The sequence below is a fragment of the Pongo pygmaeus genome, chromosome 16 (genome assembly GCF_028885625.2).
Source record: "Pongo pygmaeus isolate AG05252 chromosome 16, NHGRI_mPonPyg2-v2.0_pri, whole genome shotgun sequence".
NCBI classification, from domain to species: Eukaryota; Metazoa; Chordata; class Mammalia; order Primates; family Hominidae; genus Pongo; species Pongo pygmaeus.
The window spans coordinates 80,470,990-80,498,640 of record NC_072389.2 but is presented as its reverse complement, the minus strand read 5'-3'; the positions used below and the strand labels follow the sequence as shown (position 1 = coordinate 80,498,640).

General features: G+C 50.1%; 2 protein-coding genes across 5 annotated transcripts in view; one reads left to right on the top strand and one right to left on the bottom strand.

Moving 5' to 3' along the window:
- Positions 1-722: 722 nt before the first annotated feature.
- Positions 723-8,919, bottom strand: MPI (mannose phosphate isomerase). 2 transcript variants are annotated; one of them, XM_054452450.1, is made up of 8 exons: positions 8,833-8,919; positions 8,267-8,394; positions 7,346-7,546; positions 6,123-6,264; positions 5,603-5,785; positions 2,632-2,805; positions 1,737-1,945; positions 723-1,444 (listed from the first exon to the last, which is right to left on the bottom strand). In XM_054452450.1, exons 1-8 carry the CDS (start codon positions 8,846-8,848, stop codon positions 1,226-1,228), a joined length of 1,272 nt encoding a protein of 423 aa, XP_054308425.1. In that variant the 5' UTR covers positions 8,849-8,919; the 3' UTR covers positions 723-1,225. The 2 variants fall into 2 exon arrangements, with proteins under 2 accessions (XP_054308425.1, XP_054308426.1); XM_054452451.2 differs by lacking the exon at positions 1,737-1,945 and having other exon boundaries at positions 8,833-8,910.
- A 15,734-nt stretch (positions 8,920-24,653) lies between these two features.
- The window catches only part of SCAMP2 (secretory carrier membrane protein 2), a 29,935-nt gene continuing 26,937 nt past the window's right edge, over positions 24,654-27,651 (top strand). For 2 of the 3 annotated variants that reach the window (XM_054452448.2, XM_054452446.2), the window contains exon 1: positions 24,654-24,846. In XM_054452448.2, the coding sequence (XP_054308423.1) occupies positions 24,790-24,846 (57 nt within the window). In that variant the 5' untranslated portion in view covers positions 24,654-24,789. The remainder of the gene's footprint in view (positions 24,847-27,651) is intronic. The other variant, XM_054452449.2, reaches the window with a different exon arrangement.

The window sequence follows — 27,651 nt, the reverse complement described above, 5'->3', positions numbered from 1 at the left end:
CACTGTGGCTTGAAAGCAGCCAGACAGTATGGAAATGAACAGGTATGGCCAGAACTGGCCTGCCAGCCTGGTTTGTGGACCCCTCCTCTAGGGCCAACTGAAAAACAGGAGCCAGGCTGGGCGCGGTGGCTCACGCCTGTAATCCCAGCACTTTGGGAGGCCGAGGTGGGCGGATCATGAGATCAGGAGATCAAGACCATCCTGACTAACACAGTGAAACCCCATCTCTATTAAAAATACCAAAAAAATTGGCCGGGCGCGGTGGTAGGCTCCTGTGGTCCCAGCTACTTGGGAGGCTGAGGCAGGAGAGTGGCGTGAAACCGGGAGGCGGAGCTTGCAATGAGTCGAGATCGTGCCACTGCACTCCAGCCTGGGCTACAGAGCGAGACTTCGTCTCAAAAAAAAAAAAGAAAAAAACAGGAGCAAAGAGTCTTGCACTGGTGACTGGTGTATCCTTTGAGTCACCTTCTCTGTAAGGCTGCTTGCAAGCTGTGCCTCTGGGCAGACCCAAGGCCTGCTTGCAAGGTGTGCCACTGCGGCCAAAGCTGGCTTCCTCTCCCACTCCTTCCCATACCAGCGTTCTGGAGTGTAGCCTGCCTATCCCCCTGGGAAGCTGTATGAAATAGGAATAAAGCAAAAACTGGGTCATCATGCAGGGAGGGCTCTTTTGGCCCACTTTAGGAACAGGTACCCCAAAGGCTGAGTGCTTATTACCCCACAGCCTCAACACAAGTGACCTTTAATTGCTTTGACAGAACAAGAGGGTGTGAACAGTGTTAGTCCACAAGCCTACCCTTTCCCTTTCCTCCTCTGCAGCTGAGGAAATGGGCAGTCCCAGCGCTAGAACCCTGTTCTTAGAAATTACCTGGTCTCTTGCTCTGACAGATGCTGAGCTAATGCTGGGTCACATATTTAACAGCTAGCCTAAAGCCATAGGCTGGAACAGAGTTGGCAAGAGCCTGGCTCAGGTGTAGCGAGGAGTAGAGAGGGAAGACAAGGGGAGTATCAGACCCCTCACACAGGCCTCTCCTCCCCAAAGAAGATGGTTCCACCTGGGTGTGTTCAGGAGTCACTACCTTCACGCTCCCTCCTCCTCCACCCCAGCTCTTCCAGGGTATACCTAAGGGGTCCAGAGCAAGGAAGGGGGCTTGAGCTGGGCCCGAGGAGGTGAGGCTGGCTGGAATTTAGGGTGGCTGGCAGAGGAGAGCTAGGGAGGGTGCGGCCTTTACAGCAGACAGCAGGCACGGAATATCAGCAGGTCCTTCGGCTCAGTAAGCTTCAGTGAGACACTCTGATTGGCCCCAATGAAGAGCACACCACCACGTTGCAGAGGGATTGGTGTCTGGGTTGTGGGTGTGCTGGCTATCACTGTCCCCTGTACCATCAGGAGGATGCTGGCAGAGTCCAATGCCAAGACCTTGTATTCAGCGACACAGCCAGGGACCTGGAAAGGAAGAAATGATAAGGCAGTATAGCTCAGACTCTGCTCTTATCAGCTCATGGGCCCAGGACAGTCCCCAGGGCACGAGGGAGAGCTCTGCCACCTTCTCCCACAACCCAGGCTCAGTCAGCATAGAGGCCTGGTCCCTGGTACAGGGAGGAATGGGCAGGCCCTGGGGCCACCCTCCGCCAAGTGGGCTTGACAGGAAACCCAGCCCCAGGTGTCCTCTACATTGTGACCCTTGCCAGAGATTTTCATGGCACACGAAGGACACCCATCATGGCCCCTCACTCACCTCCGTCTTCATAATGGTGAAGTCTGGTACAGGGGGGTCATAGATTGAGAGGTAGGGGTCTTCCTGACTCCGTGTTGGGAGAAAGAGCCTGTCCTTGCTGGAGCTAGGGGTATAGCTGAGCATTTCACACAGGGTTGGCACATCAATGAACTTGGGTGTCAGGCCAGCACGAACTGTGTTGTCTGAACACGCCATGCACTCCACGCAGTCTGGAGAGACAGTCATCATGTGCTAAGCTGATGAAGTATGCCTTAGCTCTCCAGTTCTGGGCCTCCTAACCTGAGCTCCATGAACCCCATGCCAAGTTAGGTAAAAATTTCCATGAATTGTATTCTCTGGGAGAATGGGGCTAAGATATCAAATACCAAAAACAAGTGACAGGTTACCCGTTATTGTCAGAGGGGAGTCATGTTAACCCCTGGGGGTTGGGGAGCCCCAACTCTGTAGTCTCCCACTTCTACCCCAGAATCCTGTGCATGAGGCATGTGTGGATAAGCAGCCAACAGTCAAAAGGTGGCATCCTTCTGTGGCAACATGCATATTTTAGTGTAAAAATCCCTGGATAGGTAGGACAGACATACAAAGGCTGTGACAGAACAACAGCTTTGATCCAATATAGCCTGCGTTCAAATTGTGGTTCCCACACTGACTGGCAAGACTTAAAATCAGAGTAGCATGGCATCACAGGGTTGGTGGCAGGATTCAAGGCGTGTTCAATGCCAAATGCATTCATCATCCCTACCCGCTGTTGCTTGCTGAGCCCAGGAACCCTCAGAGGTCAGAGCTGCAAGGTCCTTGGGGGTCTCCTTGACCACCCTTCTCCTTCTTTTGTCCAGATAGGGAAACAGGGCCCAGCAGGGATGGCAGTGGGGCTCACTGCTGAAATGAGGCTCACCTCCTTTCAGGTAGGCATGGGGTACGTTGGCCTCCAGAAACATGGCCTCCCCAGGCTTCAGGGTAAGCAGGTTCAGGAAGTAGATGGCAAAGCAGCCGATATCACCTGGGTACTGCTGGTGCAGCTGCAGCAAAAGCTCCCCAAAGATGTCCTCCATGTTGTTTCCGGCAGCCGCTGAGGGTCACAGAGCACCCCAAGGTTACTTAGGGGGATACTCAGTGCTGTTCATAGCCCCATATTGGCCAGGGAGTCCTAGGAAAAGGTCCCTGCCACAAGAATCCAGAAGCCAAAGTGGCCCTGTCCTTCTGGCCACGCCTCCAACCCTTTGGGGGTCAAGCCTTGCTTGATACTCCAGTCCATATAAATACCATCTTTCATCATATCTTGACTATTCATATGCCCAGGACTATACTAGCCACTAAAAGAGCTAGAGTATGGTCCTTTCAGGATGGGATTTCTCAGCCTTGGTGCTACTGACATTTGGGCTAGGTAATTCTTTATTGTGGGGGCTGTCCTGTGTACTGATAGATGTGTAGCAGCTTCCCTGGCCTCCACCCACAAGATGCCACTAGCAACCCCTATCTGGGTTTTGACAATCAAAAATGGCTCCAGACAACAGCCGAATGTCTCCTGGATGAGAACCACTGCCCTTGGAGCTCAGAATCTAGGGAGATAACTCAAAAGAGTTTCTTGAAGGGTAACCAACATGCCCGAGCTTTCCCTTTTTTTTTTTTGAGACGGGGTCTTGCTGTCACCCAGGCTGGAGTGCAGTGGCACGATCATAGCTCACTGCAGCCTCAACTGTCCAGGATCAAGCAATCCTCCTACCTCAGCCTCCTGAGTAGCAAGAACCACAGGTGCATGTCACCATGCCCGGCTAGGTTTTTTATTATTTGCAGAGACAGGGTGTTGCTGTGTTGCCCAGGCTGGTCTTGAACTACTGAACTCAAGTGATCCTCCCACCTAGGCCTCCCAAAGTGCTGGGAATACAGGTGTGAGCTACCGCACCCGGCAACTTTCTAGTTTTTAACACTGAAAGTTCTGTGTCTCAGCCGGGCGCGGTGGCTCACGCCTGTCATCTCAGGACTTTGGGAGGCCAAGGCAGGCAGATCACAAGGTCAGGAGTTCCAGACCAGTCTGACCAACATGGTGAAACCCCATCTCTACTAAAAATACAAAAAAAAAAAAAAAAAAAGCCAGGTGTGGTGGCATGTGCCTGTAATCCCAGCTACTCGGGAGGCTGAGGCAGGAGAATCGCTTGAACCCAGGAGGCAGAAGTTGCAGTGATCGAGATGGCGCCACTGCACTCCAGCCTGGGCAACAGAGCGAGACTCCGTCTCAAAAAAAAAAAGAAAGTAAGTTCTGTGTCTCAGAGAATCTCTCTCGGTCCGCTCCAGATAGCATGAGGCAGAATGCGCTAAGGGCCAAAATGTGTCCTGGAAACGACAAAGGAAAATGAGCTCAGCCTGGGTGGAGTGGCAAGGGTAGACTTCTTTAATTTTTAAATTCTTTTTCTTTTTCTTTTTTTTTTGAATCGGAGTCTTGCTCTGTCTTCCAGGCTGGAGTGCAGTGGTGCAGTCTAGACTCACTGCAACCTCCACCTCCTGGGTTCAAGTGATTCCTGTGCCTCAGCCTCCTGAGTAGCTGGGATTTATAGGCACACACCACCATGCCCAGCATTTTTTTTTTTTTTTTTTTTTTTTTTTTTGAGACAGAGTTTCGCTCTATTGCCCCAGCTGAAGTGCAGTGGCACGATCTAGGTTCACCACAACCTCTGCCTCGCCCGGCTAATTTTTGTGTCTTTAGTACAGATGGGGTTTCACCATGTTGGCCAGGCTGGTCTTGAATCCCTGACCTCAAGTGATACGCCCGCCTCAACCTCCCAAAGTGTTAGGATTACAGGTGTGAGCCACCGTGCCCAGCCAGGCTCCTTTAAAGTGAGGCAAAGGGCCTGGCGTGGTGGCTTACACCTGTAATCCTAGCACTTTGGGAGGCTGCGGCAGGTGAATTGCCTGAGCTCAGGAGTTCTAGACCAGCCTAGGCAACATGGTGAAACTCCGTCTCTACTAAAATATAAAAACTTAGCCAGATGTGGTGGCACATGCCTGTAATCCCAGCTACTCAGGAGGCTGAAGCAGGAGAATTGCTTGAACCCGGGAGGCAGAGGCTGCAGTGAGCCAAGATCGCACCACTGCACTCCAGCCTGGGGCAACAGAAAGAGACCCTGGCTCAAAACGAGCACACACACACGCACACTGATCAGAAAAAAATATGTTTGGGTAAAATAAATAATGCCCTAAGGCTCAAAGGTAATGGGAAACCTGGAGAGGTAAAATAGAAAGAGAGCTCTGGGCCACCTAGAGAAGGGGCTGTGGCTGCTAGGCTAAGAAGCTGAGACCTCATCGCCTGCACCACATAAGCTCATTGCTGGGAGTCTGTTCTGTTTTGGGTTTCTTACTGCTTGTGTTGACTCCCCACCTTTGGGGTGACATGACCACACCCGTCACAGTCATTTCCTGAACTCTTCTTAGCACAAGGTCGGGCACACAGCAGGTAAAGGAAAGATCAAATGACTGAGTGCTGGAGGCATCAGGCCTTTCCAGGAGAGGGAGGATGCTCCTGTCCCATTCCTGCCTCTTTAGCCCCCAGATACAAGTCTATCCATGGAGGGCAGCTGCAGGGCTAGGGAAAATCTCAGAATGCCTAGGTGGAAGGCATCCTAAGAGTCTTCTATGCCAGTCTGCCTCCAACCATCTGCAGATGACCAGTTGGGAAGCAGCACTCAACTAAGAAGGGCCCTGCTCCACAAAGACTAGACAAGCAATGCTAAGTTGCCAACAGGTCATCTAATTTGGGCCCCTTTTAGTGTTCCACTTGGGCAAGGGGGTTGAGAACTGTCCCCAGAGTCTGGTGTCTGCCGGGAAGCCCAGGCCAGAGCATTGCACCCAACCAGGAATATAACCATGCCCACCTTGCTGGGAGATCCGCTTCACCAACAGGTTGAGCTGTTCCACCACCACCTTCTTCTCACTCTTCATCAGATGGGAGAAACAGCTCTGCAGAGAGGAGGCCACAGCCTGGGAGTCATGGCTCATGGTCTGCTTCAGGTGTGTTGCTGCCTCATCTCCAATCAGGAACTGAAACTCAGGCACCTCTACAGGAAGGCCAGGCCCAGGGCCCATATCAGGAATGGTAAGATGGAACCCAGACAAGTGGGGAGTTGGAGGACACCTTCCCATCCCAGCCCTAACCAAAGAGCCGGCAATGCTAAGTAAACTTTGCAGTGGAAACCAATCACTCACCACCAGCCCTTGGCAACCACACCTGAGCCTGGTCTCACTGGCCTGGCCCACTGGCTCCAAAAACTGCTTCATGAGGCCCTTCAGTGCCTGTGACATGTGACCCCTGTTCTCAGCCACTGTTCCTATCATCTTGGTTCCCCAGGTATCCCTGGCCCAATACGCATGCCTTCAGCATTCTGCCCAACTTACTCTTCAGAAAGGTTACAATCTCCTCAACTGGCCGGAAGCCACACAAGCCCTGGAAGGGGGTGAGGGCAATGGCCATCTCTGGCTTGTGGTTGGCATCGGGGTAGTGCTGCGGAGCCTGGAGGTGCAGCTTCTCTGCCAGTTCCTGTGGGGTGGCCAGGGGAAGAGGAGGATGGTGAGGGTACAGCCATTACCTAGCAGGGACACCAGTGCCACCTAGCCCCTGCTGTCCACCCTCCCCAGTTACAGGATGGCAGTGGCTACCTACCTCTAGCAAGGAGCCCAGTCAAAGCATGATGCAGAAACTTGGGGCTCAGCCAACCCAGGGCAGGGGCAAATCAGGGGCAACCCAGGGGCAAATCCGGGGAAAAACTGGGGCAGACTTTAAGGAGGCTTGGCCTGTGAATCAGGAAACCCAAATACCAGGCCAAGCTCTGACACTAACAAGCTGTGTGGCTTTGGGTAAATCCCTCCCTTCTCTGGGTCTTACTTTGTGTATCTAGAAATAAAGAGTTTTGGCTGGGCACAGTGGCTCACGCCTGTAATCCCAGCACTTTGGGAGGCTGAGGTGAGCGGATTACGAGGGCAGGAGTTCAAGACCAGCCTGGCCAACATGGTGAAACCCCATCTCTACTAAAAATACAAAAATTAGCTGGGTGTGGTGGCGTGTGCCTGTAGTCCCAGCTATTTGGGAGGCTGAAGCAGGAGAATTGCTTGAACTGGGAGGAGGAGGTTGCAGTGAGCCAAGATCATGCCACTGCACTCCAGCCTGGGTGACAGAGCAAGACTCAGTCTCAAAAAAAAAAAAAGGAGTTTTGATCCACAGTTGCTTAGGATGGGACTCAGGCTTGTGTAGGAAGACTCCATGGGAGTGGAGCTGAGGGTACCTGCCCTGCCCTGCAAGTTGAACTCTTCCTGAAAGCAGATGAGTAAATGGCAGATATGAATAGACATGAGTTGGGTGAGGGAAGACCAGGAACAAGCCCCTTGGAATGAGCTTAGAGAAACTCTCCTGGCACAGGCCGGTGAGCTGTTTGCTTAGACTTAGTTGCTGCATGTGTCACTACCATCTGGCTTTGCAGAGCTAAATTGGGAGTTGTCAGCCTGGATTTGGCCTTGGGCAGGAGCCTGGCATGGGTGGGGTAAAAGTGGCAGTAAAAGTCATGGGAGGGCCTTAGCATAAGCCCTTCTGTACCCTGACCTCTGCACCGCACTCTGTCCTTTACCTTGTTAGGGTGTGCCTGGATGGACAGGGGTGTTTCAACTGAGAGCACTTTGAAGAGGAAGGGCAGGTTGCCATTAAAGGTGTCCTTGACCTTTGAGCCCAAGCTGTCCTGGTTCTCAGCAATCCACTGGCTTAGGGTCTTCTGTGAGATGCGGTTGTCAAGGATCTTGGCATCCCCTCGGGGGTGAGTCCCCATCCACAACTGGAAAGACAGGAAACTTGGGAGGGGAAGGGGGAAGAAACCTGCCACCCTGAGTTGGCCTGTCTCAATCCGTTATGCTGTGCTCCCCACAGGGCAACTGAGTCCTGGGAAAGGCCTCCCAGGTCTGGATACAAATGTTCATGCCATCATGGACATACAGGGAGGCAGCAGACCCAGGCCCTTGTCCAGACTCGGCCTCTAGCCATCTGTGGAGACTTGGACTAGTTATTTCCCTTCTTTAGATGTATCTTCTTTGTCCAAAGAGGAGAATGACATCTGCACTGTCAAGGTAGCAGAAAAACTATGACTCTCAAATGATTCTTTTAGGGGTTAACATACATCTTCCAGTTTCAGAAGCAGAGGCGAAAGCCTTCCTATGCTTTGGCTTTTTCTCCGCTAAATAGGCAGGAGAAATATTTTAGGTTAATAAAAATGCAAAAAAATAGTCAAAGTAAAAAAACTTAATTGTCAAAGAGGGCTGAATTGAAATTCACTAAGTGCTAAGAGTGGTTGGGGGAAGGAGAGTGCTGGAAATCCCAGCCTATTATGACAAAATCTCTCTTCTTTTTGATAACACTATCTAGTCCATTAGCCTGAAGAGCCAAGTGGGTCTCCTCCCTCCTTGCTGCCTCACCCTTCCCAGCTGATTCTTATGACTTGCCTCAGGCCCTTTCTCTTGACCTGCAGGTAAAGTGGGCTGAAATACAGCCCGGGGCTCACCTCTGCATAGGGCTTGTCCTCTGCGATCTGGGCCAGTGGATCACTGCTGGCCAACAGCCGCGCCACTTCGCTGTTGGAACCAATCTTCCCCCAGGCATACTGCTGCACCGCACAGGAAAGTGGGAATACTAGGGGCACAGACAGGGTCAGCTGCCACTGCACTCCTCAGGCCCCACCCTAGTGTCCCGGGAAACCAGGCAAGAGCTGGGGGTGCTCACTGGGGACAGAGTCAAATAAGGGGTTTTGTAGGCTGTTGGATGAGACCCCCCTCCGCTGCAGGCCTCGATGTTCCCAACTGTCAGATGGGCAGCAGTAAGGACCTTGTGCTGATCTGAGGCAGGGTGGCGGGGAGGGAGCAGAAGGTACCTATCCCACGGCACGACGTCTAGAAGGGCCCCCTCCCCTTGGAGGTCAATCCCTATCGCAGGTGGCACCACCTCTGCCCGGCACCCACCCATCTTTCCGCGGAGCGCCAGGAGCGGACTCAACCTGGCCGATCATGCCGGGAGTCGTCCCCAGGACGCGCCCCACCAACACACTCGCCGACACCCCGGCCAATGGCTCACCTCGCGGAGCGGCCATGATCGCCCCCTGCACCAGGATTAAACACGTATACCTTTCCCGGCAGCCCCCGCGGCCCTCTGCGCCCAGAGCTTCACGGGAAATGTAGTTCCCTGAGCGTTCCGCCAGGCCCATGCCCAGAGGCTTACGGCCGCGATCGTCGGTCTCAGTATTCATTCATTCTTTCCATCGCCGGGCACAGATGTACTGAAAACCTCCTAAGTACCACGGACTGTTGTAAGGGCTGGAGGATACATCAGAGAGCAAGATAGCCTTCCCTCTGCCTTTGTAGAGCGCTTACATTCTGGTGAAGGCAAGACAAGTATTGTAAGCAAATCATGTAGTATGTTGAAAGGTCAAGGCCACAAAAAGTAAGGGGGCAGGTGGGAGTGGGAGGCAGTTTGCAGAATTTAAAAGGCTGTCTGGGCAAGCCTCATTGAGGAGGTGAGGTTTGAGTCCAGACTTGGCGGTGAGGAAGGCAGGAGTGTTCTGCGGGGAGGAAACAGCCACAGCGGAAGCCAGAGCAAGGCGGGAATGTGGGACTGTGCCCGGCGTGTTGGGGAGGGAACTGCTAGCAAGGAGGCCACTGTGGCTGTAGCAGAGTGAGTAAGACAGGGACAGTGAGGAGGTCAGAGAAGAGAGGCGGGGGGCAGAGCTTTGCAGGCTATTGCTATTGTGAGGACTTTGGGTTTTACTTCGAGTCTCTCAGCAATTAGAGATTTGAGCAAAAATTGCTGTCATGTGAGTAGGGACATACTAGTGATGATGATGGTAAATGTCACATGCAAGGCCCTTCACTGCTCTGAGCTTTGTAGAATAGGGTGAATAATGCCAGCCTCACACGCTTGTTGGAGGATCAAATGGGATGACGAGGGACACCTATAAGGCAGTCAGCACCCTGTGCTCCTCTGATCCTTCCTGTCCCAGGTGCTGTAGAAAGTCAGAACCCCAACTCCTACTCCAGGCTGAGCTGCTTACAAGTTGCACACACAGAAGTCAGGGGAATTACCAAGAGCTGTGCATAGGGAAGGATGGCCTTGGGCCTTGGCTCTGCAGTAATCTTGGCTATATCCTGTGGTGAAAGGCTTTGACATCCAGACCTTCTCAGTCAACAGCCTCCTAGGAGGAGGACAGTCAGTGGCTCAGGCCTGTAATCCTAGCACCTTAGGAGGCAGAGGCAGAAGGATTGCTTGAGGCCAGGAGCACAGCAGTCAAAGCTCCGGGGAACATGGAATGAGGAGTTATAGTCCTCATTATAAGACTATAATATATAGACTCTACCCTCATCACCCCTGCAATATATAGACTCTACCCTCATCACCCCTGCAATACCCTGATTCCCACAGCCTCTACCACATGGGTCCAGGGGAAAGAGCGGGTGCTGTTTTCCCTGTAATCCTCTGCCCAGGTGTGGGTATCTATCTCACCTCCCCTGGGGTCCTCTGGCTCAGATAAATCAGCTTGCATTTCAAAGGAAGCTTTACCATGCACTAAGGAATAATAAAATGGGTAATACAAGACTTATAAAACAATGTACTCAATACTTCCTGCTTTGGAATACCACTCCTTTCCCTCATCTCCACTACCCAAGTGATATGATTTGGCTCTGTGTCCCCACCCAAATCTCATCTCGAACTGTGATCCCCACATGTTGAGGGAGGGACCTGGTGGGAGGTGATTGGATCATGGGAGTGGTTTCCCCCATGCTTTTCTCATGATAGTGAGTGAGTTCTCCCGAGAGCTGATGGTTTTAAAGTGTGGCACTTTCTCGCTCTCTCTCCTACTGCCATCTAAGATGTGCCTCGCTTCCCCTTTGCCTTCTGTCATGATTATAAGCTCCTAAGGCCTCCCCAGCCATGTAGAACTGTGAGTCAATTAAACCTCCTTTCTTTTTTTTTATTTTTTCTTTTTGAGTATTGAGTCTTGCTCCGTTGCCCAGGCTGGAGTGCAGTGGCGTGATCTCAGCTCACTGCAACCTACGTTTCCCAGGTTCAAGTGATTCTCCTGCCTCAGCCACCCAAGTAGCTGGGTGCACACCACCATGCCCGGCTAATTTTTGTATTTTTAGTAAAGGCGAGGTTTCACCATTTTGCCCAGGCTGGTCTCGAACTCCTGACCTCAGGTGATCCACCTGCCTTGACCTCCCAAAGTGCTGAGATTACAGGCATGAGCCACTGCGTCAGGCCAAACCTCCTTTTTTTTTTTTTTTTTTTTGAGATGGAGTCTCACTCTGTCACCCAGACTAGAGTGCAGTGGCACGATCTTGGCTCACTGCAACCTCTGCCTCCCGGGTTCAAGCGATTCGCCTGTCTCAGCCTCCCAAATAGCTGGGACTACAGGCACGTGCCACCACGCCTGGCTAATTTTTGTATTTTTAGTAGAGACGGGGTTTCACCATGTTGGCCAGGCTGGTCTCAAAATCCTGACTGCAGGTGATCCACCCACCTCAGCCGCCCAAAGTGCTGGGGTTACAGGCATGAGCCACCATGCCTGGCCCAAACCTCCTTTCTTTATAAATTACCCAATTCAGATAGTATCTTTATAGCAGTATGAAAATGGACTAATACACCAAGCAATAGGAACCTTCTCAGATAAGAATGAGGGATTAATGAGGCTCAAGGAGTTCTTGGAGCACTCCCCACTATCACTACCACAGAAAAAAGAGTCAGGGTTACTTGCTCATAGTATCCCTGCAAAGTGAAGGAAGAACTTAGATTGTTGGGAGATACAGACCGCCCCCCAACCCCATGCCACCCTCCCCCAATACAGAAAAACTTGTCTGTAAGGGAAACTAGGGTGTTTGGAGAACCTAGAACCTTCTACTTCTTCCCTCTTGCTGGTCTATCTTGAGAAAAGAGATTTTATCTGAGGAATGTGCATCCTTTTATATTATCAGGCCCAGACAGACATTGATATGGAGGACAGACCCTTCTTAGGTGCCCGTCTGGCCCGCAAGTATGGAGATAAAGGGAAAATTTTGAGTCCCTTCAAGGGAGATTTCAGGAACTAGCTAGCCCTGCACCCAGCAATTAGGGAAGTAAATGAATAACCCACTAGGAAGAAGGTAATAGTAACTTAAGCAGCTACCCAAGTAAGCCAGAGTCACAAGATGTTTAGTTCTCTATAAAAACTAAAGATAGGGGCCGGGCATGGTGGCTCACACCTGTAATCCCAGCACTTTGGGAGGCCAAGGCGGGCAGATCATGAGATCGAGGTCAGGAGATCGAGACCATCCTGGCTAACACGGTGAAACCCCGTCTCTACTAAAAATACAAAAAATTAGCCGGGCATGGTGGCAGGCGCCTGTAGTCCCAGCTACTCAGGAGGCTGAGGCAGGAGAATGGCAGTGAGTGGAGATCGTGCCACTGCACCCAAGCCTGGGCGACAGAGCAAGGCTCTGTCTCAAAAAAAAAAAAAAAAAAACAACTAAAGAGTGCAGCGGCTCAGGCCTGTAATCCTAGCAGTTTAGGAGGCAGAGGTAGAAAGATTGCTTGAGGCCAGGAGTTCAAGACCAACCTGGCCAACATAGCAAGATCTCATTACTATTTAAAAAAAAAATTAAAATAATATCTTGGCCAGGTGCTGTGGCTCACGCCTGTAATTCCAACACTTTGGGAGGCCAAGGCGGAGGATAACTTGTGTCCAGGAATTCGAGACCAACCTGGGCAACATAGCAAGACCCTGTCTCTAAACATACTTTAAAAATTAGCTGAGTGTGGTAGCACATGCCGGTAGTCCCAGCTGAGGTGGGAGGATTGCTTGAGCCTGGAAAGTCGAGGCCGCAGTGAACTGTAATTGTACCACTGCACTCCAGCCTGGGTGACAGAGTGAGACTGCATCTCTAAAAACAAATAACACCTTGACATGTCTTCTGGTTTTGTTTTTGGGTTCTCTCTGTGTCATCCAGGCCTACTGCAGCCTTGAACTCCTGGGCTCAAGCTATCCTTTCATCTCAACCTCCTGAGTAGCTAGGACTATAAGCACATGCCACCACACCTGACTAATTTTAAAATTTTTTGTAAAGACGGGGGTTCTTGCTATGTTGCCTAGGCTGGTCTTGAACTCCTGGGCTCAAGCTGTTCTCCTGCCTCAGTCTCCCAAAGTGCTGGGATTCCAGACTCCTATCAGATGGAAAATGCCCACTGCTGTCACATTGATCTCAGATAAGGGGGAACTGAAGACTGAACTCTGACCACCATCCTTTGTTCCAAATTATTCCTGAGGGATGTGGAGAGAGTCACACCCATGGGCCAGCATTCCTTTCTGCTGACCCCAAGTTTTTAGACAAAGCCTTGCTTCCTTAGCCAATTACAAATCAAAGAATCTCTGAATTCACATGAGTGCCTGCTTCAAGATATCTCACCTTTTCGGGGCAAACCAATGTGTAACCTCTATGTATTGATTTACAATTTTGCTTTCCTGAAATGTGCCCCTTCTTTTAAAAACCCTTGCTTGTAAGCCATTGTGGAGTTCAGGTCTTAAGCATTAGCTGCCTGATTCTCCTTGCTTGGCACCTGCAATAAATTATCTCACTTTCTTTTGCTGCAAGTCCCGCTGTCACTGTTTGGCATTTTTGTTTTGTTTTGTTTTGTTTTTACTTTGAGACAGAGTCTTGCTCTGTCGCCCAGGCTGGAGTGCAGTGGCACAGTGACAGCTCACTGCAGCCTCTACTTCCAAGACTCAAGTGATCCTCCCACCTCAGCCTCTCGAGTAGCTGAGATTATAGGCACATGCCATCACGCCCTGCTAATTTTTTATTTTTTATTTTAAGAGATTGGGTCTCACTATGTGGCCAGGCTGGTCTTGAACTCCTGGCCTCAAATGATCCTCCTATCTCAGCCACCCAAAGTGCTGGGAGTATAGGCATGAACCACTGTGCCTGGCCAGTGTTTGGCTTTTTCTGCACACTAGGAAAGCAGACCCGAGGTCAATTCAGTAACAACATTAAAATGAGACAGCAACCACATTCTACCTCCTTCCTTTTGAGCTATTTATTTATCTCTTGAAACTGCTTGCTATTGCCACAACTAGGTATAAATTAACCTAATAATACCACAATGGACACTGTAACCCATACCCTACAGCTTAGCAATGTATCGCCAATCACTAATCAGTGCTAATTCAGTAAACCAATGAGAATTCCTGACAAAAGACTGTATTAGCCCACTCCTTGTCCCTGCATTTTACCTTTAAAAATATACTTGTGGCTGGGCACTGTGGCTCACGCCTTTAATCCTCGCACTTTGGGAGGCCAAGGCAGGAGGATTACGAGGTCAGGAGTGCGAGACTAGCCTGGCCAACATGGTGAAACCCTGTCTCTACTAAAAATACAAAAAAATTAGCTGGGCGTGGTGGCGCGTGCCTGTAGTCCCAGCTACTCGGGAAGCTGAGGCAGGAGAATCGCTTGAACCCGGGAGGCGGAGGTTTCAGTGAGCTGAGATTGCACCACTGCACTCCAGCCTGGGCGACAGAGCGAGACTCCATATCGGAAAAACAAACAAACAAACAGAAAAAAAAAACTTGAAACAAAGGCCTAACAGAGCTCATATCCAAGGTTACTTGGGTCTGAGTCTTATGGACAGCTGTCTCACTGTGAATCAAATAACTTTAATTTTGTGACTCAGCCTCTTCCTTTTAGGTTAACAATCTCTAGTAGAACTGATCACACTCTATTATCTAGTGACAATACACTTTCCTCTCTCTTTTCCCTTCTAGACCATATGTCTAATTCAGCTTCACATTTCTGCCTGTGCCCAGCTGAGGGTTCAAGCTATAATAGCAGCATTTTTTTTTTGAGACAGTCTCCCAGACTGGAGTGCAGTGGCAAGGTCACAGCTCACTGCAACCTCCACCTCCTGAGCTCAAGTGATCTTCCCACCTTAGCCTCCTGAGTAGCTGGCACTACAGGCACACACCACCACACTTGGCTAATTTTTGTATTTTTTATAGAGACAGGGTTTTGCCACGTAGCCCAGCTGGTCTCGAATTCCTGAGCCCAAGGAGTCCACTGGCCTCAGCCTCCCAAAGTGCTGGGATTACAGGTATAAGCCACTGCACCTGGCTGCAGCTAACTTTTATTGTTATGATAGTGGCAGGAGGCAGACAAATCCTAGGCAGACAGGGACGGGTCCCCGGTGAAAACCAACCTTCAAACCAAAGACAGTTTAAAGCCTGAAAGCCAAGCTACAAGTCCTGGGTAAATCCATGGACTGGATTGAGAACCTCTCTTCCTGTTTGGTGCACTTTCCTCTAATTGATCCCCACCCCTCACCTATTTTACATATACCTACCCTTCCCTAATTGGTTTCTTACACTGTTGTGTCCACCTTTGAGTGATGCCTTTGTTTTAGCCTTTTTTGTATACTCACAAACCAATCAGCATGTACTCCACCATTCTGAGCCTATAAAAGCCCCAGACGCAGCCACACCGAGTAAGAGACCACCCAACTTCAGGTGGGGGAAGCCCTCGCATCCTCCTCTCCACTGAGATCTGTTTTGTCACTCAGTAAAGCTCTTTGTCCCCCTCACCCTTTAATTGTCAACATAACCTCATTCTTCTTGGACACGGGACAAGAACTTGGGACTACCGAACATGGGTAAAAAGAGGCTGTAACACTGGTCCTCTGCCTTCCACTGGCTGAGGTCAGGTGCCTCATGTGATGGGAAGGAGTGGAAGGGCCAAGCCAGTACGGGAGCCATAGGCTGGAATGGGGCAATGGGACTGACAGAGCTGTTAACACACCAGCCACTGTCCATCAGGCTGCAGACAATGGGACCAAAAGAGCTATTAGCATGCTGTAATACCCACTCTGGGGCTTTGGGGTCACAGGCATCCCTGTTCATACACCACCACTTTCCCCTCAGTGCAACACGCCTGGTCCGGCCACAAGCCCTGCATGGAACCCACTCCTGTGTTTGTGCCTGGTGTGGTGGCCAGACCCCACACTTGCTCACACCTCCTCCCTCCAGGGGCTGAGTGCAGGGAACTGCATTGGAGTGGAAGCCTGGCGTGGCCCAGTGACCTGAGTAGATGGGGCATCTCCTGCAGCAAGCCCAGGCTTGAGCAAGGCCTGGGCAGGGGTGTCGCCAGCTGAAGACCTCTGGCTGACAAAGGGGCCGAGAAAAATCCTGCCTCAGTTATACACTAGGTAAGGCCAGAGTTCAGTCCTCAGTTCCCCTTTATCTGGGGTCTATGTGACAGCAGTGGGTGTTTTCCATCTGCTAGGGGTCTGGGTTTCTGGAAGACAACTCAAGGGCATATGTCAGCCAGGTGTGGTAGCTCACACCTGTAATCTCAGCACTTTGGGAGGCTGAGGTGGGCAGATCACTAGAGCTCAGGAGTTCAAGACCAGCCTGGGCTACATGGCGAAACCCCAGCTCTACAAAAAAATACAACAATTAACTGGACATGGTGGCACATGCCTGTAGTCCTAGCTACTCAGGAAGCTGAGGTGGGAGTTTAGTCTGAGCCCAGGGAGGTCGAGGCTGCAGTGAGCCATGTCCCTGCCACCGCACTCCAACCTGGACAACAAAGCAGACCCTGTCTCAAAAAAAAAAAACAAAAACAACACCAAGGCTGGGCGTGGTAGCTCACACCTGTAATCCCTGTAATCCCAGCACTTTGGGAAGCCGAGGCGGATGGATCACTTGAGGTCAGGAGTTCGAGAGCAGCCTGGCCAACATGGTGAAACCCCATCTCTACTAAAATATAAAAACAACTAGCTGTGAGTGGTGGTGCGTGCCTGCAATTCCAGCTACTCGGGAAGCTGAGGCAGGAGAATCGCTGGGACCCAGAATGAGACTCCGTCTCAGAAAAAAAAAAAAAAAAAGCTTCCAGATAGCTGAACACATGGTCCCTGGAGGTCACTGGAGGGTGGTCCCCCAGAAAGGGCATGGAAACACCACATCCCTTCCCACGGGCCTTGCTCCATGCATCTCTTCCATCTGGCTGTCTATCTGTATCATTTGTAATATCTTTTGTTGACCTAAAGAGAAAAGAAACTTAGACAAATTTAATATAAGTAGTGTTTATTTGGGCCAAATTTGAGGCCTGTGATCAGGAGCATGGATTCAAGTTGCCCTTAATATATGCTCCAATTAGCAACAGTTACTAATGTTTTTTTTTTGAGACAGAGTCTTACTCTGTTGCCCAGGCTGGAGTGCAGTGGCGCCATCTCGGCTCACTGCAACCTCCGCCTTCCAGGTTCAAGTGATCCTCCTGCCTCAGCCGCCCTAGTAGCTGGGATTACGGGCACACACCACCATGCCCAGCTAATTTTTGTATTTTTAGTAGAGACGGGGTTTGCCATATTGGCCAGGCTGGTCTCGAACTCCTGACCTCAGGTGATCTACCTACCTCAGCCTCCCAAAGTGCAGGGATTACAGGCGTGAGCCACTGTGCCCAGCCACTAATGGGTTTTTAAAGGAAAAGAAGAGGCAGTTCCTATGTTGTTTACGAAGAATTTGCATTAGGCCGGGCATGGTGGCTCACGCCTGTAATCCCAGCACTTTGGTAGGCCAAGGTGGGTGAATCACCTAAGGTCAGGAGTTTGAGACCAGCCTGGCCAACATGGTGAAACCCGTTTCTACTAAAAATACAAAAATTAGCTGGGTGTGGTGGCGCATGCCTGTAATCCCAGCTACTCAGGAGGCTGAGGCAGGTGAATTGCTTGAACCCGGGAAGTGGAGGTTGTTAGTGAGCCACAATTGCACCATTGCACTCCAGCTGGGGCGATAGAGTGAGACTCCGTCTCAAAAAAAAAATAAATAAATAAAAAAGACAAATATATTTAAAATTAAACATTAATCAGGCTGGGCTGGGTGCGGTGGCTCACGCCTGTAATCCCAGCACTTTGGGAGGCCAAGGCGGGTGGATCACCAGGTCAAGAGATTGAGACCGTCCTGGCCAACATGGTGAAACCCTGTCTCTACTAAAAATATAAAAATTAGCTGGGCATGGTGTTGTACGCCTGTAGTCCCAGCTACTTGGGAGGCTGAGGCAGGAGAATCACTTGAACCCGGGAGGCGGAGGTTGCAGCAAGCTGAGATCACGCCACTGCACTCCAGCCTGGTGACAGAGCGAGACTCCGTCTCAAAATAAATAAATAAATAAAGTAAAATAAAATTAAGCATTACTCAGGCTGCACTTAGGGCCACCTCCCTGTAACCAAAAGTCACTGCAGCCCTAGATACTGACCATCTGCATCCACACTGTTCCTATAAATAGGATGTCTGACATTAGAATCATAAAGCTTTTGTTTAAGAATTGCTTAAGATGGGCCAGGCACGGTGGCTCATGCCTGTAATCCCAGCACTTTGGGAGGCCGAGGTGGGTGGATCATGAGGTCAGGAAATTGAGACCATCCTGGCTAATGGGTGAAACCCTGTCTCTACTAAAAAATACAAAAAAATTAGCCGGGTGTGGTCGTGGGCGCCTGTAGTCCCAGCTACTTGGGAGGCTGGGGCAGGACAGTGGTGTGAACCTGGGAGGCGGAGCTTGCAGTGAGCCGAGATCGCGCCACTGCACTCCAGCCTGGGCGTCTCAAAAAAAAAAAAAAAAAAAAAAAAAAGAATTGCTTAAGATGTTTTTCAGATCCTTAATTCTGGGGGAACAAGTGATGCCAAACAGTTTAAAGACTCCTGACCAGGTACAGTGGCTCATGCACCTTGGGAGGCTGAGGAAGGAGGAAGGCTTGAGCCCAGGAGCTTGAGACCAGCGTGGGCAACATGGCGGAACCCCATCTCTACAAAAAATACAAAAATTAGCCACTCATGGTGGGCGTTCTCTTGTGGTTCCAGCTACTGGGGAGTCTGAGGTGGGAGGATCGCTTGAGCCTGGGAGGTTGAAGCTGCAGATTGCTTCGCTGCACTCCAGCCTAGGCCAGAGAGCAAGAAAGACCCTGTCTCAAAAAAAAAAAAAACACAAAAAAAACCAAGCCAGGCACAGTGGCTCACACCTATAATCCCAGCACTTTGGGAGACCGAGGTGGGAGGATCACGAGGTCAGGAGTTTGAGACCAGCCTGGCCAACATAGTGAAACCCCTTCTCTACTAAAAATACAAAAAATTAGCTGGGTGTGGTGGCGGGCGCCTATAATCCCAGCTACTTGGGAGGCTGAGACAGGAGAATCGCTCGAAGCTGGGAGGCAGAGGTTGCAGTGAGCTGAGATCACGACACTGCACTCCAGCCCAGACGACAATGTGAGGCTCCGTCTCAAAAAAAAAAAAAAAAAACCTTTAAAATCCCTAACCCGGCCTGGCACGGTGGCTCATGCCTATAATCCCAGCACTTTGGGAGGCTGAGCAGGCGGATCACCTAAGGTTAGGAGTTCAAGACCAGCCTGGCCATCATGACGAAACCCCATCTCTGCTAAAAGTACAAAAGGTAGCCAGGGACGGTGACAGACGCCTGTAATCCCAGCTACTCAGGAGGCTGAGGCAGGAGAATGGCTTGAACCTGAGGGAGGCAGAGGTTGCAGTGAGTCAAGATCACGCCCCTGGGTGACAGAGTGAGACTCCATCTAAAAAAAAAAAAAAAAATCCCTAACCCTAAACACCTTGGGGAAATAGATTTGGGGTTTTCTCCCATCCCCTCTTTAGGTCGCCCTACAATTAAACAAACCTTTTTCTTTGCTGCAACCCGGTGCCTCAGCGTATTGATTTGCATATCTGGCAATGAACTTACTGCAGTTACAATCTGACACTATCTCCAGGTAGAAAGTGTTGGAATTAAATTAAATTGAAGGACACCCAGTTAGTGTTTGCTGCAGAATTGCTTGATGTGTGGAGAAACAACCCACACACGTCAGGGGTTAGAAGTATTGTGATGAATGACTGTTGAGGGAGTCTGTAGTTGTGAGGGAGAAAAAAACACTGCTTTTTTCATCAATTCTCAAGACAACCCTGTGAGATTGTAACCACCTAACGGCTTTACCTTGCCTGCTGCCTAGACAGAGCCAATTTATCAAGACAGGGGAATTGCAATGGAGAAAGAGTAAATTCATGCAGAGCCAGCTGTGCAGAAAACCGGAGTTTTATTATTACCCAAATCAGTCGTCCTGAGCATTCAGGGATCAGAGTTTTTATTTTAATTTGTTTGTTTATTTTTGAGACAGAGTCTTATACTGTTGCCTGGGCTAGAGTGCAATGTGTTCTCGGCTTACTGCAACCTCTGCCTCCCAGGTTCAATCAATTCTCCTGCCTCAGGCTCCGGAGTAGCTGGGATTACAGGCGCCCGCCACCATGCCCAGCAAATTTTTTGTATTTTTAGTATATAGACAGGGTTTCACTATGTTAGCCAGGCTGGTCTTGAACTCCTGACCTCATGATCCGCCCGCCTCAGCCTCTCAAAGTGCTGGGATTACAGGCGTGAGCCACCGCGCCCGGCCTATTTATTTACTTATTTTAGACGGAGTCTTGCTCTGTCTCCTGTGCTGGAGTGCAATGGCACAATCTCAGCTCACTGCAACCTCCACCTCCTGGGTTCAAGCAATTATCTGCCTCAGCCTCCCTAGTAGCTGGGATTACAGGCGACTGCCACCATGCCCAGCAATTTTTTTTTGTATTTTTTAGTAGAGACGAGGCTTCACCATCTTGGCCGGGCTGGTCTTGAACTCCTGACCTTATGATCCACCTGCCTTGGCCTCCCAAAGTGCTGGGATTACAGGTGTGAGCCACTGCGCCCGGCCTCTGGGATCAGAGTTTTTAAAGATAACTTGGCCGGGTGTGGTGGCTCACGCCTGTAATCCCAGCACTTTGGGAGGCCGAGGCGGGCAGATCACGAGGTCAGGAGATCGAGACCATCCTGGCCAACATAGTGAAACCCCATCTCTACTAAAAATACAAAAATTAGCCGGGCATGGTGGCGCATGCCTGTAATCCCAGCTACTTGGGAGGCGGAGGCAGGAGAATCCCTTGAACCAGGGAATTGGAGGTTGCAGTGAGCCGAGATTATGCCACAGCACTCTAGCCTGGCGACAGAGCGAGACTCCGTCTCAAAAAAAAAAAAAAAAAAAAAAAAGATAATTTGGCTGGTAGGGGCTAGGCAAGTAGGGAGTGCTGATTGGTCGGGTTGGAGATGGAATCATAGGGGGTCGAAGTGAGTTTTTCTTGCTGTCTTCTGTTCCTGAGTGGGATGGCAGAACTGTCTGAGCTACATTACTGTTGGAGGTGGTGTCAGCTGATCCATCCAGTGCAGGGTCTGCAAAATATCTCAAGCACTGATCTTAGGTTTTACAATAGTGATGTTATTCTCAGGAGCAATCTGGGGAGGTTCAGACTCACAGCTGAAGGCTGCATGGTCCCTAAACCATAATTTCTAATCTTGTAGCTAATTTATTAATCCAGAAAGGCAGACTGGTCCCCAGGCAAGAAGGGATTTTTTTTTTTTGGAAAAGGGCTATAATCAATTTTGTTTCAGAGTTAAACTATAAATTCCTTCCCAAGGTTCGTTCAGCCTACACCCAGGAATGAACAAGGACCACTTAAAGGTCAGAAGCAAGATGGAGTAGGTTAGGTCTAATCTCTTCCACTGTCATAATTTCCTCAGTTATAATTTTTGCAAAGGTGGTTTCAAGATCAAGATGAGAAAAATGGGTCTTGGAGAGGTGAAATAACTGGTTCAAAAGCAAAGAGCTGCATTCTCTATACCTCCTCTCTTGTAGAATAAATGAATGATGTCTCTCGTAGGGAATTAGACAGATAGATGGGCAGCCACTACATTGGTTGTAATTAAGTTTCATTCTTTCTTCTCCAGCCCAGCATTGTACTTGGCTGCAGCAGACCCAGAGCAGGCAGGACTGCCTTGTGGGGTGTGGACTATTCTCCTCTGAGGCTGCAGACAGCAGACAGCAAAGATCAGTCTGCTGCCCTTGGAGGGGTGGCCATAGAGGCTTGGGGACAGGCGGTTTCTAAGGAGATACAAAATGGATCCTTCCCCATCCTCCCACTTGTGTGCAGATATTTCCTGAAGTAAAGCTGAGTTAAACCCTAAAGGATAGTCAGGATTTAGACGGGAGAGGAAGGTGAAAGAAACAGATGACCAGGGGCAGTGGTGTGTACCTGTAGGCTCAGTACTTTGGGAGGCCGAAGTGGGAGGATCAATTGAAGCCAGGAGTTCAACACCAGCTTGGGCAACAAAGTAACACCCTGTTTCTAAATAAACAAACAAAATAAATGGATGCAGGGGAACAGTAAAATAGTTACTAAATGTGTATCATGCATGTGGGCTGGGCACAGTGACTCACGCCTGTAATCCCAGCACTTTGGGAGGCCAAGGCGAGCAGATCATTTGAAATCAGGAGTTCAAGACCAGCCTGGCCAACATGGTGAAACCCAGTCTCTATTAAAATTACAAAAAAAAAAAAAAAATTAACTGGGTGTGGTGGTGAGTGCCTGTAATCCCAGCTACTTGGGAGGCTGAAGCAGCAGAATCGCTTGGACCTGGGAGGCAGAGATTGCACTGAGCTGAGATCATGCCATTGTACTCCAGCCTGGGTGACAGAGTGAGACTTTGTCTGGAAAAAAAAAAAAAAACCCAAAACCCACAATAAATAAATAAATAAATGTGTATCATGTGCTTTATACTATGTTAGTGACAGAAACACAACAGTGAGCAAAACAGACCTCAGCCCTACCCTCATGGAGCTTTTAGTCTAGTGGAGGATACAGGCATAAAGAACCACCTATACTTGTATTAATTACAATCTGCAATAGGTATTGTGAAGGAGAACTACAGGGTAATAGGAGAGCTTATGTTGGGTGTGAGGTGATGATGTAACCAAGAGAGTGAAGGGAAGCTACTCCTGAAGAAAGGCATCTGAACTTGCATTTAAAGGGTAAGGAGAGGTTAACCAGAGGATGATAGTGGGGCATGGGTTAAGTGCATACCAGGTAGAGGGAACACATGTGTAAAGGCCCTGAGACGGGAGGGCACAAGGAAGGTTTGAGCAACTGAAAAGAACTGGCATGGCTGGAACAGCGGGTGGCGGTTGGGTGCTAGAAGGGGTCAGAAGGAGAGAAAGGTAGGGGCAGATCCTTTAGGACCTTGAAGACAAACTAAGAATTTGGGCCTTTATGAATTTTTTTTTTTTTGAGACAGAGTTTCACTCTTTTTGCCCAGGCTGGAGTGCAATGTTGCAATCTTAGCTCACTGCAACCTCTGCCTCCCAGGTTCAAACGATTCTCCTGCCTCAGCCTCCCAAGTAGCTGGGATTACAGGTGTGCACCACCACACCCAGCTAATTTTGTATTTTTAGTAGAGATGAGGTTTCACCATGTTGGCCAGGCTGGTCTCGAACTCTTGACCACAGGTGATCTGCCTGCCTTGGCTTCCCAAAGTGCTGCGACTACAGGCATGAGCCACCTTGCCTGGCCTTTTTTTTTTTTTTTTTTAACTGAGACAGGGTCTCACTCTGTCACTCAGCTGGAGTGTAGTGGTGCAAAGATGGCTCACTGAAGCTTCGACCTCTTGAGCTCAAACAGTCCTCCTGCCTCTGCCTCCCAAGTAGCTGGGAGTACAGGCGCAGGCCACCATGCCTAGCTAATTGTGTGTGTGATATATATATATATATATATATATATAATTTTTTTTTTTTTTTGGTAGAGACAGGGTCCTGGTATGTTGCCTAGGCTGGTCTCGAACTCCTGGCTTCAGGTGATCCTCCTACCTCTGCTTCCCAAAGTGCTGGGATTACAGGCATGAGCCACGCACCCAGCCCTTTATGGAAATTAATTGAAAAATTTTAACAAAGTTCTGTGATAATTTTGCCCCCTTTAAACAGATCTTTGATTACAACATGAAGAACAATGGACCAGTTAACAGCACCGTATTAATCCAGGGTAAAAATGACAGTGGCTGGGATTCGGTGACAGCAGAGATGAATAATACCAGATAGATCCAAATAAATAAGGTGGATTTGGCCAGGCAGTGGTTCATGAGTATAATCCTAGCATTTTAGGAAGCCAAGGCGGGAGGATCACTTCAGCCCAGGTGTTTGAGACGAGCCTGGGCAATATAGTGAGATCCCCATCTCAACAAAAGATCCATAAATTAGCTGGGTATGGTGGTGACCAGCTGTAGTCCCAGCTACTCAGGAGGCTGAGGTGGGTGGATTGCTTGAGCCCAGGAGCTCGAGGCTGCAGTGAGCCATGATTACGCCACTGCACTCCAGCCTGGGCGACAGTGAGACCCTGTCGGCGGGAAAAAAAAAGCGGAGCTGTGGAGAGTGAAGCAGCCACCTCCCCCATTATTGAGGCTTTGTTGCTGAATCCCTTCATTCACTTTATAAATGCTTGATGTCCAGGTTCAAGTCTCAATTCAGGTCCCAAAGCTGATGGGCCCAGGAACCCTCGTCCCTAAAACGATGAAACGACATCAGAGGGCGAGCAGCCCTAAAAGAAGCAGGCTCAGCTCGGGTGGAGGACTGCTGGATGGTCCTGGCACTTCTCTTTCCCCGAGCACGTTCTGCAGAAGAAGCGCTTTCCTAGTTCTCCCAAGGCCTCTGGCCTCACCTGTCACCCCTGTCCTCTGCCCAGGGATCACTTTGGACTTCTTCCCAAACTTGGTCTACAGAGAAGTGAAGGGGCTGTTTCCTGTCCCACTTTTGAGAGTTTGCTTTAGAAACATAAAATTGGAAGGTGTCAGATTGATAGGCAGTTGGGAAGGACTCCGGCCACGCCTCTGGCTCCGTAGACCCTCCGCGCAGTCAAGACCCCTGAATCCCCAGCAGAGCGAAGATGCGGACGCAAGCCGAATGCCCACCCACCGCACTATTGTGGGCTGGGCAGGGGGCGGAGCGGACCTCGGTGACGTCATAGGGCCACGCCCTCGGGGGAGGGCACCGCGCCTGCGCCAGAACCGCTGCCTCGCTCCCGGAAGTGGAGGGTCTACACGAAGAGCCGCTGGGTCTGGGTGCCCGGAGGCAGCAGCGTTCGCGGAGTTCGCCCGCTGGCCCCCGATCGCCATGTCGGCTTTCGACACCAACCCCTTCGCGGACCCAGTGGATGTAAACCCCTTCCAGGTAGAGCCCCTCTCCCGCCATCCAGCTCTCAGATTTCCCTAGGGCCCACGGCCGCCGCCCGGGCCTCTTTCGCTAGAGCCGGGAGACGTGGCGTAGGAGGGACGGGTCATCTGCCCAATGGGAGAGCGGGCTTTGAGGCCTGGCCTATCGTAACGCGTGAGGGGCGCGACTAGCAGCAGGTGGAACTGCAGAGGAGGCGGGGCACTGAAGTCTTGGAGAGAGTAGGGAGGGTGTTCTAGCACCCGGAGGCTGGGGTGTGCTAGGGAAGGGGACTGGAGCAGGTACGGTCGGACCCTTAGGGAAGTCTTCTAGCGTCAGGGAGAAGCGAAATGTGGCTATCTCATTCCCTCATTCTTGGATAGACACCTGTCTTGAGTCACTTTAGAAGAGGGGGTGACAGCAACATATGAGGATGTGGTGAAGCCTCTGGGGGAGGGGAAAAATGTGGGAAAAGCCCAGGACACCTGCCACCGCTCCACCACCAGCCAAACTAGTGTATAAAGTACAGGAGAGCCCCTGAGATTTGTCAAGGAAAGAAAGATGGGAGAGGGCGGGAAGGTAGCCCAAGTTGAAAAATGGCCTTGATAAGAATTCCACATTTTGGCCATGGGTCTAGTTTGGAGTGGGTTTTGACCAGATAGGAGAGCCCGGGTTAGGGAGGGAGGAGAGGTGCGGGGGGCTGTGAAAAAGTCTGGACCCACAGGGAACGTTTGTCTGATGGAACTGTGTGTGGTAGCAACATAGCTGAGATGCACTGACGTGTAAGCTGGCCTGACTCTTTTTTTTTTTGAGTCTCGCTTTGTCGCCCAGGCTGGAGTGCATTGGCACGATTTCCGCTCACTGCAACCTCTGCCTCCCGAGTTCAAGCAATTCTCCTGCTTCAGCCTCCCGAGTAGCTGGGACTACAGGCGTGTGCCACCACACCCAGCAAATTTTCATACTTTTAGTAGAGACGGGGTTTCACCGTGTTGGCCAGGCTGGTCTCAAACTCCTGACCTCAGGTGATCCATCCGCCTCGGCCTTCCAAAGTGCTGGGATTACAGGTGTGAGCCACCACGCCTGGCCTGACCTTTTGAACAGCAATCGAGGAAGAAACCGTCTTCCTGCTTTTCTTTTCCTTTTTTTTTTTTTTTTAAGACAATTCTTGCTCTGTCACCCAGGCTGGAGTGCAGTAGTGCGATCTCGGCTCATTGCAGCCTCAACCTCCTGGGTTCAAGTGATTCTCCTTCCTCAGCCTCCCGAGAAACTGGGATTACAGGCATGCACCACCACGACCGGCCAGTTTTTGTATTTGTAGTAGAGACGGGGTTTCTCCACGTTGGTCAGGCTGGTCTTGAACTCCCGACCTCAGATGATCCACCCGCCTCGGCCTCCCAAAGTGCTGGGATTACAGGCATGAGCCACTGCGCCCGGCCCTCTTTCTTCCTTTTTTAAGGCAGGGTCTCACTCTGTCCCCCAGGCTATAGCACAGTGGAGGTCATGGCAGCCTTGACCTCCAGGATTCAAATGATTATTTGAATCCTACCTCAGTCTCCTGAGTATCTGGGACTACAAGAATGTGCCACTGGGCCTGACTCCTTTTTAAAAAAAATTTTGTAGAGAAGGGGTCTCACTGTGATGCCCAAGCTGGTCTCGAAATCCTGGTCTCAAGCAATCCTCTGGCCCCAACCTCTCAAAGTGCTATGATTACAGGCATAAGCCACAGGACAGTCTTCCTACTTAAAGCCCACACCTTTCTGCCTTTAAGCTGAGAGCACAGGGATGATCTTTTTCCACCATGAGGGGCTGAACTGTTACCTCCAGAGCTCCTATGCCTCTTGTTTCACGTCTGCTCAAAACCCGTTCTAGGGAAGCTTGTTTGTGCTGACTGGTGAATTATGAGCCCTGATATTCTGCTCTGTCTGGATGTCACCAGGCACATTAACTCACCCTGCTTGTCCTTTATTTTGGTCATTGGCAGCTTTTAAGTTTCCTGCAGGTGTCAGAGAAGTCCTTGAAGGAGTCCTTCCTGTCATTCACAGCATGAGTTTTCCCACTTTGAATTGCTTCAAGGGTCAGAGCAAAATCAAAGGAGACCTGAACTAAATAATTATACGCTGTCAGGAGAGTGAAAATGTTTTGCTTCTTTCTTGGTCTCAAGGTGTCTTAGCCAACAGGAGCCCTCAGGGCAAATTCTGATAGCTTGTTCCTTAGAACATCAGGGAATTCTGAACATTCCTCTTAATGTTCAGAAGCTTAATGTTTCTTGACAGAGCGTTTGCAAGGACCTTGTCTCTTATGTAAGGCAAACAGTCATCTCTATTCATTGAGTAAAGAAAGAAGATTTGCATTTTTTTTTTCTGCCAATGTCTTCTGGTAACAGACTTTAATTACAAAACTGCTGTATAATACTGGGGTTTGGGTTTTTTAGTAGGATCTTGTAGCCTTATGGTGTATGTCGTATGTGATGATTTTCCATTTTTTATGTGTGTTTTTTTGTCCTCTCAGAATCAGAAATAAAAAGTCTGCTGCTGTCTGACAGAGAGGAAGTCAGTTGTCTAAAGATACAGAGAGCTTTGCTCCAGTGTTAGCAGAGGGCAAGATAGTTCTACCCTGTATTAATAGCTGCTTGAAAGTCTTAAACCTCATCTCTGGCTCCAAAAATGACGGTGCAAACTGTGGTATAAGTAACTTCTGCATTCTAGCGAGACAGTCTGTCCATCAGGAAGCCCCAGGATATGGCATGACAGGAAGCAGCTGTGGTCCTGTCAACCAGCCACATCTGGTGGGGAGTCCTAGGTGGGAAGAAGAGAGCTGGCTGGCTGG